Source organism: Argentina silus (assembly GCF_951799395.1).
Source record: "Argentina silus genome assembly, chromosome: 1".
Classification (NCBI taxonomy): Eukaryota; Metazoa; Chordata; class Actinopteri; order Argentiniformes; family Argentinidae; genus Argentina; species Argentina silus.
Window position 1 is genome coordinate 6,309,062 of NC_139655.1, and position 17,093 is coordinate 6,326,154.

The following is a 17,093-nucleotide window of genomic DNA, read 5'->3' on the forward strand; positions in this document are numbered from 1 at the left end:
GACGTTGATCCATCTATCCAGCTTTAATTTCACTTAATTAATCTGAGGCCTCAGTCTGTTCACTGCCATGTAGACATCTGTGTTTATGTAGTGTGTGTTGGGAACACTTGGAAGTCGCCTGCTTCAGGCTGGAGTTTATACCTGTGGATCAGAATCATTGACCTCTGTCTTTTAACATCTGCTCATATTGATGTTCAGATCACTTTTCAGCTCTCTGTTCCTCTCCTTCAAGTACCAGGTTTCATAACCCTGGGTACTTTAGAAGCAGTGACCAAATCAAATATCTTAGCAGACATAGCTACATGAAATGTTGCCAAAGCAGTACCATTTGACATGGTGCCCTGTATTGTCATACGTATCCCTAGAGGTATGCAGCTAGTGTAACTAGGGGAATCAACAACAATGTGCCTGGAGGCCATGATGACATAGAATACACACAAGGCGTGTTCCGATATGTCTGCTGTATCAATACGTAGTCCCCAGGTTTGGCACCTGAAGACAGTTGTTGAGTTCTGGTTGTCGTTCTTGTTTTCACATAATGTCCTCTAAAATGGCATGCTGTGTATACTGCTGTTTATATTTATCATTGGACCATTATTGTCAAAAGATTTCACTCTCTCAACAGTTTGTGTCAGTTCCTAATCTGTCTGAATCCATCTATTTCCCCAGCTGTACAACGGCCCTAATGAGCAAGCCCCTCTCATTGGTTCCTTCTGTGGGAACACGCCTCCTCCAGCCAGCACCACGGCAACAGACTCCCTCCATGTGGTGTTCCGTAGTGACCAGTCAATGGCCTTTACGGGCTTCCAGATGCTGTGGTACCAGAACGGTAAGACCACAACCACTACTGTACCATAGAGTTGACATAGAGGATCTGTACGTATTCCATACCCTCTTCTTCCTCTCACTCACTGCTGTGTTCCATTATGAAGTCATCTCCACTACTCTTTTCCTAGTTTTTACAAAACAACTCTTGGTGGCTCTCTTTATCTCATTTAAGAAAAGTGCTTGACTCAAACACTCACTCAGTGTACCTGTGTGTTTCACTCTAGATACAGCCCCTCACATAACTGGGCCTAAGTGCTCTGTCCTGTTAAATAATGTAGCAGCCGATGGATTTGTCTGTGTAGAAGATATTGTCTAAGAATGTATTCATTATTAATAATCTAATGACTTATAATTCATTTGTTTCTATTCAAATCAGTTAGTAATTATAAAGGCACCACTAAAGATTTGATAAGAGATCTTTAAGTTAAACTCTATTAAATGACTTAATAAAGAAAATGTACTTGACCAATTATGGCAATATCGAGTCTCAATATTCTAAAGGAGGCAAACTCTAAGTTTTCATGGATGCAATCGTTCGGAAGATTCGGAAGATGAAAAATGATAGGTGGATTTCTTGCGCCTGCATGTCCCTCCCCATCCGTCTATAGGACTTGGAAGATAATAGGCTTCCAGATGGTATGCCGGGAGCATATGCAGTTTGTGGAAGGCAGCATGTCTGTCCCCCGCGAGATCTGGAGTATGGAGGCACATGCAAGTGCCGCCTTAAGGATAAGCTTTAAATTACATTTGATAATGTCACAGGTCAGGAGGTCATTTCTCAGATCCTTACTCATGTTATTAGAAAGTGTGTCATAATTCACTTTATAGAGATTGTATGAACTACTTTCACAAGGGTTCGGTGTCTTTGACCAACATTTCTCTGCATCCATCTCTTCTTCATATTATCTCATTAGCCCCACTGACTCAGTGCTTCCCCCTACAGGTTGTGGTGGGGACCTGATTGGTCCTAGTGGCTCCTTCAACAGCCCAGAGTACCCCAACAGATACCCCGAGAACCGCGAGTGTATCTGGTACATCCAAACCAGCGCAGGAAGCAGCATCACCATCACCATCCACGAGTTTGATGTGGAGTACCACCCAGACTGCAACTATGACGTACTGGAGGTAGAGTAATGCTTTTGTGCAGAGGCCATGGATGGCACAAACAGTATTGGTGGTGTTTCTGAGGACATGATGAACTGTATACCTACTGAGGAGGCAGGAGCATGTTAAGCACTGCCACCAATTGCTGTTTTTGAATTTCACCTGCTACCCCAATCCTTCCAAAGAGCATTACAGCATCACCAGACTGTGTGCTTTCTTCTTACTTCGTGACGGGGTCAAAGTGCTGGAAGACATTTCTCTATAGTGCTACACTTGCTAGATTCCCTTTTACAGGGTGTCTATGCCAGTGCTGTGTTGTGTCCATGTGCTGGCAGTACCCGACAGGCTCAGTGGGCACATTGAGCGGGCGCTCGGGAGTAGAGTAGCTCACGCCAGTGGAATGCTGACTTCCACCAGAACAGTGAATGGAGGTAGCGGGGCAGAAATGAACTGGAAATCACAGCTTAGAGAGCTGGCTGTGATCTGGAACCTGCCCCCAACACAGAACTCACCCCGCCACCGCCACCACCACCACCACCACCACCACCACCACCCATACTCCTCTCTGTTAGGGCACACCCCACAGAGCACTTCCTCAGGGTCTTTCAGTATCATGAGCGAGGCTGGTGCCATAGACAACACCAGACCATAGTTTTAACAGGTTTTACTACCATAGTAATGTGGTTGCCATTTGCTGCTTCGTATAACTGCCACCAAAACCTTTATTGTTGTGGTCTTTGCCTTGGAAACTGTCTGCGCTACACACACAGGACCCTATAATGTGCCAGACACACACACACAAAGCACACACACACACACACAATGCACACAAAGCACAAAAAGCACACAAGCAACAGGTAGTTAAAGATATGTCGACAAGATATCTCATTCCCAGTTAACCTTTTGCTTGCTAAGACAGGAATGTACTTTGGTGTCAGAGTTTTTTGATAACTTGAACAGTTATATTTTGCCATTATACAGGGATCTCTACTATGCTACAGTATGGTGGATGCTGTCCTCCATGCCTGTTTAACCTCTGACCCTTGTCCCTGTGCAGGTGTATGGAGGTCCTGACCTCAGCGCCCCGAGGCTGGCCCAGCTGTGCACCACCACCTCAAGCCCCCTCCATGTGTCCAGTACAGGGAACATGCTCACTGTCCGCTTCAAGTCTGATGCTTACGTCAGTGGCCGAGGTTTCAGCGCCAGCTGGGTGGAGGTCCAGGGAGGTGGGACTATGGACTATACTAGTGGACTATGGATTATGGACATATTCCCAATCACACACACACACACACACACACACACACGCACACATACAAAGCTGTACATGCAGTCACATAATCTACCTGTGCACACAAACACACTCATGGGCAAACAATCACACATACACACTTTTTACTCTTATTTCATTAATGTCCTAGCCCACCACTTGATATTCTTTTCCCACTGACTTATAGCATCTCTACATTACAGTGCCTCTTTCATTCTCACCAAAGACCTATTCCTCCCTTCTCCTCTCTTCCCTCTCCCCTCTCCTCTCTCCCTAGGCTGTGGTGGGCCAGTCACTGCCCCCTACGGAGAGATCCACTCCCCTGCCTACCCAAACAACTACCCCAACAATGTGGACTGTTCCTGGGTTATTTCTGTAGAGGAGGGCCACCGGGTCCTCTTCAACTTCACCGACCTGGACATAGAGAACCACTCCACCTGCACGTGGGACTATGTGGCCGTGAGTGACTGACTTGGGCCACGGTTCTGTCCTACTAGTCATGTGATGAGTGGTACACAGTGTAGTGAGGGATGTGGTGGTTGCGGTTTGTGTGTGATAGTGACCATGACCATCTCCAGTTGTCAGCGTATTGTTCTGAGAGCAGTTTCCAGTCTGTCCCACCCACTCATTCATTCAGAGGGCCTTTTGTGTCCATCGTCCCGTCACGCTTCCCGTCTCCCTGTGTCTGTGGTTTCATTTGGCCGTCTTCCCTTAACATTCCAGAGGTTAGCCTGTTGTTAGGAGGGCAAAGGGCAGACAGTACCATAGAGGATGCCTGCGCCCTGACGTCTCTCTGGTCAGATGCCGTATCGGTGTATCAGCTTCCTCCCAGAGTGATCACGTTGGAAAATGATTAGCCTTCAGTGTATGTTTGTGTGAGAGAGGCAGTACATTGAAGCACACAATACAGACGTCCCATGTGGTTGTTCGTATGTAACTTTCTCACTTGCTGTAACCGTGGTGGGTCAGAGCGTACAGGAGAGAGGCTTTCTTCTCATTCTACTGTTCCTCTCCTCCCTGGCCTCTGTAGATCTATGATGGCCCTAGTGCCTCGTATCCCATGTTGGGTCATGTGTGTGGGCAGACCAGTCCTCCAGCCATCACCTCCACCCAGAACATCATATATGTACGCTTCAGATCCGACGCCAGCCTCAGCCACAGGGGCTTCAGTGCCCAGTTCTCACAAGGTAAACATCTCAAACGTCTCTTTCAATTACATATTGTTGTTTATTCAAAATAGGTTTATGTGAAAAATGTCTGCTCCAAAATTCAAAACAGTCGTCAATTAAAGGCCATGTGATCTGTAATTGGCTTTGCTTTTAAATGTGTTGAATTGGTTTGTGTTCTTGTCTCTCTATCAGCTTGTGGTGCCACCATCTTGACAGATGATGTGGGTGGGGCCATTGCCTCTCCACGATACCCCGCTACCTACCCAGCCAATCAGAACTGCAGCTGGATTATCAGAGCCCAGGAACCTTGTGAGTTAGCCAATGGCATTGTAGATGTTGTTCTATCCACTGAACTATATAGCTTGAATTAATTTCAATAATCAGACATCTTTACCATGGCATTGCAAGAACTAGACCAATAGTCTATTTGAAACCCATGCTCATCATAGACCGTTTCATGAACTAATCTGAGTAATGTTGTGTTCTGTTTTCGCCTCTGTCACTGTGTCCTCATACAGTCAACCATGTGACTTTGTCATTTACGGACTTTGAGCTGGAGATGATCAACTCCGACTGTTCCCACGACGCTGTGCAGATCTTGGATGGAGACAACTATCAGGCACCATCGATCGGTAAAGTAACTAAAGTAACACATCACACAGTGTGAACAGACTACGTTGGTCTTTATGACATCAACAGTGAGGCCCTGATTATGAAGTTCACTCTCATATTCTGTGGTGATATTTTCCTCTTAGGTCGCTACTGTGGAACTGTGGTCCCTCACCCCGTCACCTCCTTCAGCAACGCTCTGGTGGTCAACTTTGTCTCTGACTCGTCTGTCGCCATGAAGGGCTTCAGAGCCACCTACTCAGCCTCCACCTCAAGTAAATCATATATACACACAAATATATATATATATATATATATATATATATATATATATATATATATATATATATATATATATATAATATAGATGTATGACACAGTGGGCCTGGAGTGTTGCTTTTATTTTCTTTGTAAAAAAAAAAAAGAACAAAGAAAAGCGAGTCAGATATACACCTCTAAGCCCTGACTATATAACCTTTACCTACCTGTTCTTTTGTCCTCAGGTTGTGGAGGAGATCTGATAATGGAGACTGGGGCCTTTAACAGCCCTAACTACCCAGATGCCTACCCCCCCAACGTAGAGTGTGTGTGGACCATCACCAGCTCCCCTGGCAACCGCCTCCAGCTTTCCTTCACGTGAGTCTACTCCTAAATAGTCCTTATTATAAACTGTTAATAGAGGGATTATTACAACATGCAACATACATGGAATTACATAAGTAATTCCACATGAGTAAGACTATTTTGTATGTCTCCTCTGACAGCATGTTCGGGCTGCAACAGAGTTCTGGGTGTAATAATGACTACCTGGAGATCCGTGAGGGCACCGCAGTAGGCCCTCTGGTTGGCCGGTTCTGTGGGAGCTCCCTCCCATCCAACTACACATCTGTCATTGGCCATGTGCTCTGGGTCAAGTTCCGCTCTGACTCCTCCACTAGCGGAGCTGGATTCAGACTTACCTTCTCCCACTGTGAGTGTGTGTGCGTGTGTGCGTGCGTGTGTGCGTGCGTGCGTGTGTGCGTGCGTGTGTGCGTGCATGCATGTGTGTGTGTACACACAAGATCAGATATGGATATTGCTTATCATTAAGTCCTTACATTCGGTTGATTTACACTTGCTAGCTTGTCAAGCTTAATTCATATTTAATCTCAAATTGTTCAGCGGAGGACTATGGTTTCTTACGACACACTCATTGAATGACAAGATGAATGCCTTTAGATTCTTCTCCATCCTCTCAAACCCCATGCATGTGCAGCCCAGTACATACAGTGCTTGTATTCTTTCCCCCTCCAGTGTATGGGAATGACATCACAGGAACCTCAGGGCAGATAGCGTCTCCCCTGTATCCTCGGACCTACCCTAACAACGCTGACTACCGCTGGACCGTCACAGTGCCTGGAGACGACTACATCCAGATCCGCTTCCTGGACATGGACATCGAGGATCTGTCTGACTGTTACTACGACCAGCTCAAGGTATGTGCCGTCAAGCCTGTACTTTTATTGCCACAGTGGTAGATCTTCTCCCCATGTTCAGTCTGACCTTTGACCTCCGTGTGTGTGTGTGTGTGTGTGTGTTCAGGTGTTTGACGGGCCTAATGTGCATGCCTACCCTCTGGGGACGTTCTGTGGCCTGAATCTGCCCTTCCCTGTGAGTAGTTCTGGCAGCACAGTGACTCTGGAGTTCCAGTCTGACACTGTGGTGGGAGGAAAAGGCTTCCTCATCGAGTGGACCGCCATCCAGAGTGGTGGACCGCTTCCCACTATACCACCAGGTCAGAGGGCTGGTCAGAAATGGGACTTTGTGTTGTTCGCCTATAAAGAGACGTGTGTGTGTGTGTGTGTGTGTGTGTGTGTGTGTGTGTGTGTGTGTGTGTGTGTGTGTGTGTGTGTGTGTGTGTGTGTGTGTGCGTGTGTGTGCGTGTGTGTATTGTCTTTGTGTATGTGTGTATGTTACATGTACATTTGATTGTTATCTAAGTGTGTATGTGTTTTTATACTGTGTACATGTGTGTGTGTGTGTTTGTAGGTGCGTGTGGAGGGGCTCTCATGCCTGAGGAGACCCCCAGGTTCCTGTATTCCCCCGGCTGGCCTGACAGCTATGACGATAATCTGGAGTGTACCTGGGTCATCCGCTCCCCTGACTCCACTGTGGAGTTCAATCTGCTGTTTCTGGACGTGGAGGACTACCCCTCCTGCTACTTCGACAGCCTGGTGATCCGAGACGGTGAGAGGCCCGGGAATAGAACTCTTTCGAAATCTTGGACTGTACAATAGGACATTAGGCTTTTAGCAGTTTCAGTCTCTAGTCTTTTGTATACAGTAACAGTATGCATGTTTGTCCCTGTGTGTTTTCCATCTAGGTGAGACCAACCTGTCTCCATTGCTGGCCAACTTATGTGGGCGAGAGCTGCCCGGTCCGATCCACTCTACTGGAGACTCCATGTTCCTACGCTTCACCTCCGACAGCATCATTAATGGGAAGGGCTTCAACGCCTCCTACTCCAAGGGTGAGGCCATAAGCCTTTGGTCTAGACCACTCCAAATAGGACCAGTAAACTAAGACCATAACATTGTCAATAATACAGATTTCAGTGGTTGAGACCATGATCTTATTGTGTCTGTAGGTTGTGGTGGTCTCCTCCACACGGACAGGGGGGTGATCAGTACCCCTCGCTACCCACAGAACTACCAGCCAGGTTTGGACTGTAGCTGGCACGTGATGGTCACCCCAGGCTTCAGAGTGTCTGTCAACTTCCAGAGCCCCTTCCAGGTGCAGGGCTTCGGCACCGCCTGCAGCACAGGAGACTACCTGGAGGTAAGAAGGGGAACACAATATGACCAACACCACAGTGGAGGCTGATGGAGGTAGAAATCGGAGGACAGGCTCATTGTAATGCATGGAACGGCCTCCACCAGCCACTGCAACACAGTAATGCACTTGAATGACATTTCATAGAACTTCTATTATGGTGTACGTATAAGTATCACATGTATGATATATCAGTGGTGGCTGCTTGGACAAATACATTGTTCAATCCATTATCAGATTGATTATTAAGAGTTGGGTTGATGTTTTAAAGAAAAATATATAAACGTAAATGAATGATTTTGAGAGCCACAGTTCAAAATGCACTTAACCCTGGTCTACGCAGCCATAGTGATTTGACAGATTCAGTCTCCACGCTGTGATATGGATTGTAATTTGGCACTCCTCCCCCCTCCCCCTCCTCCTCAGCTGAGGAATGGTCCAGATGCTACAGCCCCCTCCCTGGGGGGTCGTTTGTGTGGGAACAGCCTCCCTCCCATTACCCAGACAACAGACAATAACCTCCACGTACGCTTCATCTCTGACACCTCCAACGAAGGCAGTGGCTTCAAACTGACCTTTGAGGCCCACAGCCTTGGTAAAGACTAGCTACTCGTTCACACTGCAATAATACTCAACGTCGTCTGTTGTAACACTTCAATAATACTGTTATTACCACAGCCTGGGTAAAGACTATCTATTGGACCCCTGTTATAACACGCCAATGATACTGTTCTTACGTGTTTTTAACCTCGACAATCCGGTAGAGTTAACACAAAACGCGGTGTGTTTTACATTTGAGACTGTTGTATAAATAGTGTCTGAATTCCTTATACTTTGAACTATTTTTACAAATACATTTGTACTTCATATCATGCTTTCTTCTCTCTCTGCCTTTAGCTTGTGGAGGAGCCATAGAGCTGGGTGACTTTGATCCTCCAGGCTACATCACGTCTCCCAACTACCCTCAGAACTACCCCCAGAACATCGACTGTGTCTGGGTAATCACCGTGCCCAATGGGGAGTCTGTCCAGATCGACTTTGAGGATGAGTTCTACATTGAGCCCACATCCACGTATGACCACAGCCTTAACTTGTGTTTGATAGATCATTAGGAGGAGACAGCGTTAGATAGAGAACATAAAGAGAAAGACTCATACTGTATCAGCTTCAAAGTACAAATGTTTACATTTGTTTTAGTTATTTCTAATTTTCTGCACACAAACACAGAGTTTTGTATGAGATTGAATCTGAAGCTGAAATCCTCTTTGTTGTTCTAATACTAGTACTAGTCCTTGTTGTTAAATGTTAGTTACTGGGCGCTTCGTGGCGTAGCACACGAATGCGCATACCACATAATCGCAAGGTTCCTGGTTCGATTCCGACCCTCAACATATCATGCATGTCATCCCTCCTCTCTCTCTCACCCATCCTTCCTGTAAATCTCTACTGTCTATATCCCAATAAAGCAGAAATGCCCTAAAAACATATAAAAAAAAATGTTTTGTCCCCTCTCTTAGCTGTCAGTATGACTACCTGGAGCTCCGTGACGGTGCCACCTCTGATGCCGATTTGATTGCCAGGCTCTGTGGTAACACCAAACCCTCTACCCAACATTCAACTGGCTCATTCATGTTCCTGCGCTTCCGCACCGACACCAGCGTCACACACAAGGGCTTCAAGGCCAAGTTCTCCATCGGTAAGTAAAATCAACACACTTTCCACATGTGGTATTGTCAAACCAACTTATTGTGAGCTGCCATGCTGAATCCATGAACTGAATGTAAAGCATTTGGTGATGATGTCTCTAGCTCATTATATGTATTATCAAATACTGAACTAAATTGACAGACTACATCACAATCAATACAAACATTCTTTTTTTCCCCCCCCCTCACAGCCACGTGTGGTGGCACGTACATAGGCCAGAGTGGTACAATCAAGAGTCCAGGCTACCCTGCCTCTAACTACCCAGACAGCTCTACCTGTGAGTGGTACCTGGAGGGCCCAACAGGACACTACCTCACCCTCAACTACAACGCCTTCAGCCTGCAGACCACTCCAAGCTGCAGCGGGGACTACGTGGAGCTCCGAGAGTACAACGCCTCAGGTAACAGCCCACACAGTAGCTGGCAGACTAGAGAAATAAGATATTTTTCATGACATGACATTCTAACGGACTGTCGACTGACTGTCCTTGCACCTTCGGCATTTTTTTTCTTCACAGGGCCACCTCCAGACACACAATGTAGCACAAAGCTGTTAGCTATATTTCTAAATATTTCGACCTAATTAATGTGGTTGAAAATCTGGTTCAAAAGGTTGTTAAGGAACAAAGTACACCGTTTGTGTTACTCTATCTGAGAGTTGCTTGTCTAAGCTTGTCAGACATTTTGTTTAAATGAACCGCTACAGTCTTTTGGCTGGTTGATATGAACCTCTCTTACCCCCACCATGTTACTGTACCTGTATTTCCTTGTCCAGGACGGCTCCTTGGGAAGCATTGTGGTGGCAGCATTCCTGTGCCCATGGACACAAGCGACAGCTATGCTTACGTCAAGTTTGTCAGTGACAGCAGTGGGAACGCACCAGGGTTCAGTCTGTCGTTTGAGGCCAGTGTGGAAGGTAGGCATCTCTTGATCACACAATTACATGTGACTTGTGTGGTGCTGTTGCATATAATTCGTCTATTGCTAAGAACATTTCCCAAATGTTCTAGTTACCATAGATGCAAACCATTGCTCATCCACACTCTCCCTTCATCTACCTCTTTCTATCCCTCTATCCCTCTCTCCTTCCCCTGTAGAGTGTGGTGGAGAGCTGAACGCGCCCTCTGGGACCATTTCGTCCCCTAACTACCCCAACCTGTACCCCCACAGCCGTGTGTGTCGCTGGGAGATCACGGTCACCCCAGGTCGCAGGGTCACCCTCACCATCAACGACCTCCGTCTGGAGGGAACCAGCACCAGCACCTGCAACTACGACTACGTGGATGTGGGTCCCTCTCACATGTCCTTCTCTTCTTTAGATTTCACTCTGTCAGTCAATATAGATGTTCATCCATTTCACCAAATGTGAAAGAGACAACTAATTGTGCAATCATGTAGTCAGGGCCATAATGCTTACCATTTCACCCACCTCTCATGGTCCTAGCCATGTTAGCCCCCAGTGAAACTGAATTCTGATGGTGTGTTTGTGGTCCCTCAGGTGTTCAACGGCCTGGCGTCCAGCTCCCCTCGTCTGCAACGCTTCTGTGGCACAGTGCCCTCCGGCATGCAAGTCAAGTCCTCAGGCAACACCATGACTGTGGTTTTCCGCACAGACTCCTCTGTGTCCAACGGAGGCTTCACAGCCGACTACTCCTCCAATGAGGCTGCAGGTCAGAGACAAGAGGACGTTTTGGGGGTTGGGGGGGGGATCCTTCAGATACACTTTCAATACAACTGGATGAGATATGAAGAACCAAGCCACACTCAAGTACTGTATATAGCATAATTTGTATAATCCCCCTTGTACTAAACCTCTGTGTTCTCCATAGTGTGTGGTGGGGTTCTCAACAACCCTACCGGAGGGAACATCACCTCTCCTGAGTACCTCACCTCCAACTACGACAACAACCTCAACTGTGAATGGTTGATCCAGAACCCTCGCCATGTCAACTCCTCCATCGTGGTCCTCATTGATGATCTGCACCTGGAGCACCACCAGACCTGCGAGTCAGACTTTTTAGAGTTCCGCATGGGTGAGTCACAACGGGCTCTAGAGTAGCAAATCCTCTCAGGAATGAGGTTTGAGATATGTTTGCCAGATGTGTAAGTCATGGGGAGAATGTTGAGAATGGAGAACGTGAGTTGAGGTGTATTTCTACTGTTCTCTCCCTTCCAGGTGACTCTAATGGGGAGCTATTGGCCCAGTTCTGTGGACAGACCACTCCCGGGGTTCCTTTGGTGGTGTTCACCCCTGAGCTCTGGGTCCACTTCCAGACCGACCAGACTGAAGGAGACGTGGGCTTCAAGGCCACATACATGTTCTCTGGTGAGCCCTAGGTCTATGTTGCAATACCCTGCTTTCCCTACCATGGTCCCTACTCCCTACTATCCCTTTATTTCCCTCACTTACTGTACTGTCCCTTTGGTCAACAGCAGATTACACCCAACAACCATTAGCCTTGTGGTTGTGATATTTGACAGATATTTATTGTCTTCTTACTTCCACAAAGACAAATGTTGAGTATCAAGAAATTAATTGTCTTCCAGCAGCACTTAATCCAGCATTATTGTTTTCAGTTAATATTTATATGAGTGAATGTTCAAAAGCAGTAACCCTGTGTCTTTATAATCTTTGTAGAATGCGGTGGTTTGCAGACTGACGAGGGAGGAGTGATCTCCAGCCCCGGGTACCCCAATATGTACCCCAGCCCGAGTCGCTGTGCCTGGCTCCTGGAGGCCCCAGAGGGACACACCATCACTGTGAGGATGACAAGTCTTATATGCCGTACCTTACCTGGATAATGAGTTAGTTAATGCAGGCATCCAGCTCCAGTTATACACACAGTAACATACAGTATGTTATAGACTTGCAGTATAGATTTACATTTAAAACATTAACGCCACGCTCTCCGTGACTGACTCCGCTCCACAGCTCACCTTCACATATTTCCAAGTGGAGCCACACACCCAGTGCTCCTGGGACTCTCTCACCATATTCAACGGAGGCTCCCCAGGCTCACCAGTGATTGGCCAGTACTGTGGAACCACCTCTCCCGGAACCATCCGGTCAGGGTCCAACAAGTTGGCGGTGGTGTTCCTGGCTGACCACAGCGTGTCCCATGGAGGGTTTGTGGCCACCTGGTCAGCTGACTCCTCAGGTATGTTACTGATGCTTACTGGGTTAATGCGCTGTACGACACTGTACTGTACCCTTGTACCAGCTGTTTACCTGGATTTGGGTTATTTTTGAAATAAAGGAAAATAACATAGCATTATATGAATGTTGTATGCAGGCTGTGGTGGTGTAATTCATGCGGATACTGGCACCATCAAGTCGCCAAACTATCCCCAGAACTTCCCTGTCAACATCGAGTGTTCCTGGCAGATCATCGCGCACGAGGGCAACCACCTAGAGATGAGCTTCAACAGTGACTTCCAGATCCCCGACAACAGTGGGCAATGCCAGAGCAGCTACGTGAAGGTGCTCACTTTAAAATTAATTTGTATTTTGTTCTGAATCACATTGGTTCACAAACATACATCTGGTTACTGTGATAACCACCCATATAGTAAATATGTCCACTACGGTGCCCTACAGTGGACATATTTACAACACAACAGTAAAACCAAGCATAGAGAGGACACATTTTACTGTGCTGAGCTCAGCAGAAGCCCACAGCTGTCCTGTACGTTTACTCTCAGCTAGATTTACAGTATGTGGAGAATATCCATCAGCAGTGGAAGAGAACATGCTTATTTACAGTACAACACTACTATTTCAATAAGTTCACACACACAGTCTCACGCTCAGCAGTACATCAAACATTTGCTCTGCTTCTATCAGAAGCACTGACTGTGGTGTTGATAGATGATCTATGCACTGTATGGTCTAAATGATGTGTGTCCTGTGTGGTTGATGTCAGGTGTGGTCAGGTCCCAGAGAGATCGATGATGCCCTCTTGGCTACAGGCTGTGGCAACACAGCCCCGGTGCCGGTCATCGCCCCCTACAACACCATCAGTACCAGGTTCCAATCCTCCGGCACTCCTGGCAGAGGCTTCTCAGCCTCCTTCCTCACAAGTCAGTACGACTGTTGCCTGTTCCATTGATTGATTGATATATCATAATAATAATAATAATAATAATAATAATACATTTATTTATAGAGCACATTTTCGTACAGAGACTGCAGCTCAAAGTGCTGTACATAAAAAGTCAGAGAAACAGTAGTACAATAGAAGAAAAGTGAAATAGGAAAGCAATAAATAAACAGCAGTAGCCTACATGTTAACATGATATAAGCAAAGGTAGATAGATAATTAAAGCACTATTCAATTATCTTGATTATTATTGATTATTGTTTATATTAATTATATTGATTAGTTAACTACATTTGAATTGCATGAAGATTAAAAATCACAGGGATTAGTTTACCAACACAGGAATATAGACTATACAAATGCTTAGAGAAATACATGAATGCACAGTTCAACTGAAAATTGCCAATACGATTCAAGTCAGTTATCAGAATACGTTTGTCAGATGTTAAGTTTTATGAGCTAAAGTACAGGTCACATTTCCCTAATCTCAATTGATCTTGACGTCCCGTCTCAGTGTGTGGAGCCAACTTCAGTGCCTCCAATGGTCGTGTGGTGTCCCCCAACTACCCAACTGACTACCCCGAGCACTCCAACTGCAACTACCTGATAAATACAGGAGACCAGACAGTGGTCATCCTCACCTTCAAGTCCTTCCAAGTAGAAGGTAGGAGGAACAGACTACTACCCATGATAGGGAGAGATGGAAATCACAGCTAGGACACTATTTCCCCATTTATGATAACAATACAAGGTCTGCCAATATACCATGTACTTGTCCTAAACTGTGTCTGTAACTTGTCCATGCCTAGCTCACTCCACCTGTCTGTATGACGGGGTGAAGGTGTACCGTGGCTCCTCTCCCACGGGCACTCCCCTGGCCACACTGTGTGGCAGCACCATCCCTGGTCCCTTCTCTACCTTCGGCCCCATGCTGCTCAACTTCTACTCCGACTCCATCATAGAGGACAAGGGCTTCATGGCTGAGTACAACTCTATCCGTAAGTATCATCATGCGAATGGTCAGTGAGTAGAACAGAGAGTCAAGCTGTGCTGTATGAGTGTGGCCAGTATATTTGATACTGTATTGGTCTCCACAGTTAACCAGACTCCATGTTTCATGTGGCCCAGACCTAGGGCTGTGTATGGGTGTGTGGATGTGAGGGTGTTGGGCTGGGGTCTGTTTACCACCAGCGGGGAATGCGCTAGCCTTCCATTCAGACCGCATTCCATGTGTGGAATGGGGAGACGCAGCACTTTCTAACAATCAGAGGGGATTTGAGATAGGGCCCTGGACACTAGGCATATGCAGATGTGAAGAAGAGGCCAGGGGCAATGCACATGCATGTGTGCGCGCACACATAAACACACACACACACACACACACACACACACACACACACACACACACACACACACACACACACAAAAACACATACACACAGTACTACACACAGTACTCAGTTTAATTTGGAGTCATTACATTCTGACCCCTCAAACAGTCAGACTAGAGACATGGAACCATGAATCAGTCAGGCATGGACACACACCCTTTACTGCAGTAATAGAACAAGGCAGCCATTATATCCCCTTATAATTGGGGAGACAACACTTCATCACATCTGATAAAGGCTTTTAGATGACACATCGCTACATGTCCAGGGTCAGATGCTAGACTGTGTGACCTAATACAAAAATGCCTTATTTCTGTTGGTATCTAGAAATGGATATACTGTAGAACACGATTCATAAAACATACTCAATGGAAGTATCTGATAAAGAGGAATGATAATGATAGAGGGGGGTTGTTTTTCTATTATGGCATGTCGTTTATGAACTGTTCCCTTGTTTGTTTGTTTTTCTCTAGCTTGTGGTGGGATATACAACAGCACTGCTGGTACAGTCAGTAGTCCTGGCCTGTCCATCGTAAACTACCACCACTCCATGAACTGTTCCTACCACATCACTGTCAACAACAACAAGGTCATCGACCTCAAGTGAGTCTAAGAGATGTCCTTAAGCCTAGCCTCCTGCAAGTGTGTTCTTGTGATGTTTAGAGAAAAGCGTTGTCAATGGCAACAGTGAATGACAACGCCAACACTCTCTGCTTCCGTTCTTTGAGTATTTTTTTCAAGAAGAACCAGGAAGCAAAATTGGCTGGTAGAATTATAGAATTATATTTCAAGTATACCTAAGTTTAAACCTACTTAAATATATTAAAGCATATTAAACTGACCCATCTTAAATTGTATTAAAGTTATATTTAATATACTAAAGTTGCAAATTAGGTAGGTTTTAGGAGTAAATATACAAAATGACCCCTCTTAATACATACTTAATTTGAGTATATTTATAATAGATGATCTGAGATGTACTTTCAACACACGTACTGTAGAATATAATCTTAATAATATTCAAAGCTACTGTCAAATAGTATGAAGTATATTAGAAGTGTGTAACTAGAGTATACTAGTGTAGTGTATAGTGTATAGTGTATACTAAAAGTGCACTTCAATTAGATTGAAAATGCAATTGTGTAACTCTTGCAGCAGGTCAACTGCCAAGCAAGGCCTGTAAGCTCCTGACTTGTACATAGGGCTGAATGAATGGCATACCTTATCTTGGTCCTAATTATTGGTCCTAAACAAAGAAGTTCCTATCGTCTCTCAAGTGTTGTGTCTGCAAATGCTTCCACCATTCCACCAATGTCCCACCATGCTTCTCTCCTTCCGTCCTGCAGGTTCAACACGTTCTCCCTGGAGGCCTCGTCGTCCTGTCGCTATGACTACGTGGCAGTGTATGATGGACAGGACACCCTGGCCCCACTACTGGGGAAGTTCTGTGGTGCCGAGCTCCCGCCCGACCTCAGGTCTTCGACCAATCACATGTACCTTATCTTCGTCACTGACTTCTCAGTGGCAGGTGTTGGCTGGAGGGCCACTTACAGTGAGACACTCGGTAAGTCATCTTTAGCCTTTTTACTTACCAGGAAATAATCTTGGCTCTAGTCATTTGCTGCTTTGTATGCCTACTGTGAATCAATCTGTATTCTGTATTGATATCAAAGATGCCCTTTACCTTAGTATTAGCATATTGACTCAGGCTCTGAACTACAGCATGTTTTATTCTATGTATGTGTCATAACACTAATATACATTTCCACACTATGTCAGTTAGAGGGAGCATTGTTCTACTTTTTCCAGTAGAACAATGTTCTACTCTGTTTCAATGTTCTACTTCTGTTCTACTTCTGTTCTACTTCGGTTCTACTTCTGTTCATTGTTCTGTTTCATTGTTCTACTCTCTCCATCTTAAATCAGTGTGCCTTCTAATCTTACCCGGCAATATGATTCCCCCATGAGGGCATATTTGATGAGTGAGTCACATAATCACCCATAACCACCGAGGTGGTGTGTGTGTGTGTGTGTGTGGCGGGGGGGGGGTACATTCCCAATGAGTGCCCTCTGCACAGACACAGCTTTTGTCCACCAAATGGGCA

At 45.8% G+C, this 17,093-nt stretch overlaps 1 protein-coding gene across 1 annotated transcript in view; it reads left to right on the plus strand.

Annotated features, from left to right (window-relative positions):
- Window positions 1–17,093, plus strand: part of cubn (cubilin (intrinsic factor-cobalamin receptor)) — a gene marked incomplete at both ends in the record, with an annotated part of 36,088 nt that overhangs the window by 14,944 nt on the left and 4,051 nt on the right. Inside the window, 32 exons of the mRNA XM_083682397.1 lie at window positions 670–829; window positions 1,772–1,953; window positions 2,990–3,158; window positions 3,480–3,661; window positions 4,233–4,389; window positions 4,564–4,680; window positions 4,890–5,003; window positions 5,127–5,255; window positions 5,484–5,616; window positions 5,745–5,950; window positions 6,274–6,455; window positions 6,562–6,754; window positions 7,009–7,206; window positions 7,343–7,489; window positions 7,607–7,797; window positions 8,218–8,386; window positions 8,689–8,863; window positions 9,309–9,487; window positions 9,689–9,898; window positions 10,273–10,413; window positions 10,595–10,782; window positions 10,996–11,167; window positions 11,327–11,530; window positions 11,674–11,823; window positions 12,136–12,257; window positions 12,430–12,655; window positions 12,791–12,978; window positions 13,421–13,577; window positions 14,112–14,261; window positions 14,407–14,595; window positions 15,462–15,591; window positions 16,335–16,552. Of these exons, the coding sequence (XP_083538523.1) occupies window positions 670–829; window positions 1,772–1,953; window positions 2,990–3,158; window positions 3,480–3,661; window positions 4,233–4,389; window positions 4,564–4,680; window positions 4,890–5,003; window positions 5,127–5,255; window positions 5,484–5,616; window positions 5,745–5,950; window positions 6,274–6,455; window positions 6,562–6,754; window positions 7,009–7,206; window positions 7,343–7,489; window positions 7,607–7,797; window positions 8,218–8,386; window positions 8,689–8,863; window positions 9,309–9,487; window positions 9,689–9,898; window positions 10,273–10,413; window positions 10,595–10,782; window positions 10,996–11,167; window positions 11,327–11,530; window positions 11,674–11,823; window positions 12,136–12,257; window positions 12,430–12,655; window positions 12,791–12,978; window positions 13,421–13,577; window positions 14,112–14,261; window positions 14,407–14,595; window positions 15,462–15,591; window positions 16,335–16,552 (5,428 nt within the window). The remainder of the gene's footprint in view (window positions 1–669; window positions 830–1,771; window positions 1,954–2,989; window positions 3,159–3,479; window positions 3,662–4,232; window positions 4,390–4,563; window positions 4,681–4,889; window positions 5,004–5,126; window positions 5,256–5,483; window positions 5,617–5,744; window positions 5,951–6,273; window positions 6,456–6,561; window positions 6,755–7,008; window positions 7,207–7,342; window positions 7,490–7,606; window positions 7,798–8,217; window positions 8,387–8,688; window positions 8,864–9,308; window positions 9,488–9,688; window positions 9,899–10,272; window positions 10,414–10,594; window positions 10,783–10,995; window positions 11,168–11,326; window positions 11,531–11,673; window positions 11,824–12,135; window positions 12,258–12,429; window positions 12,656–12,790; window positions 12,979–13,420; window positions 13,578–14,111; window positions 14,262–14,406; window positions 14,596–15,461; window positions 15,592–16,334; window positions 16,553–17,093) is intronic.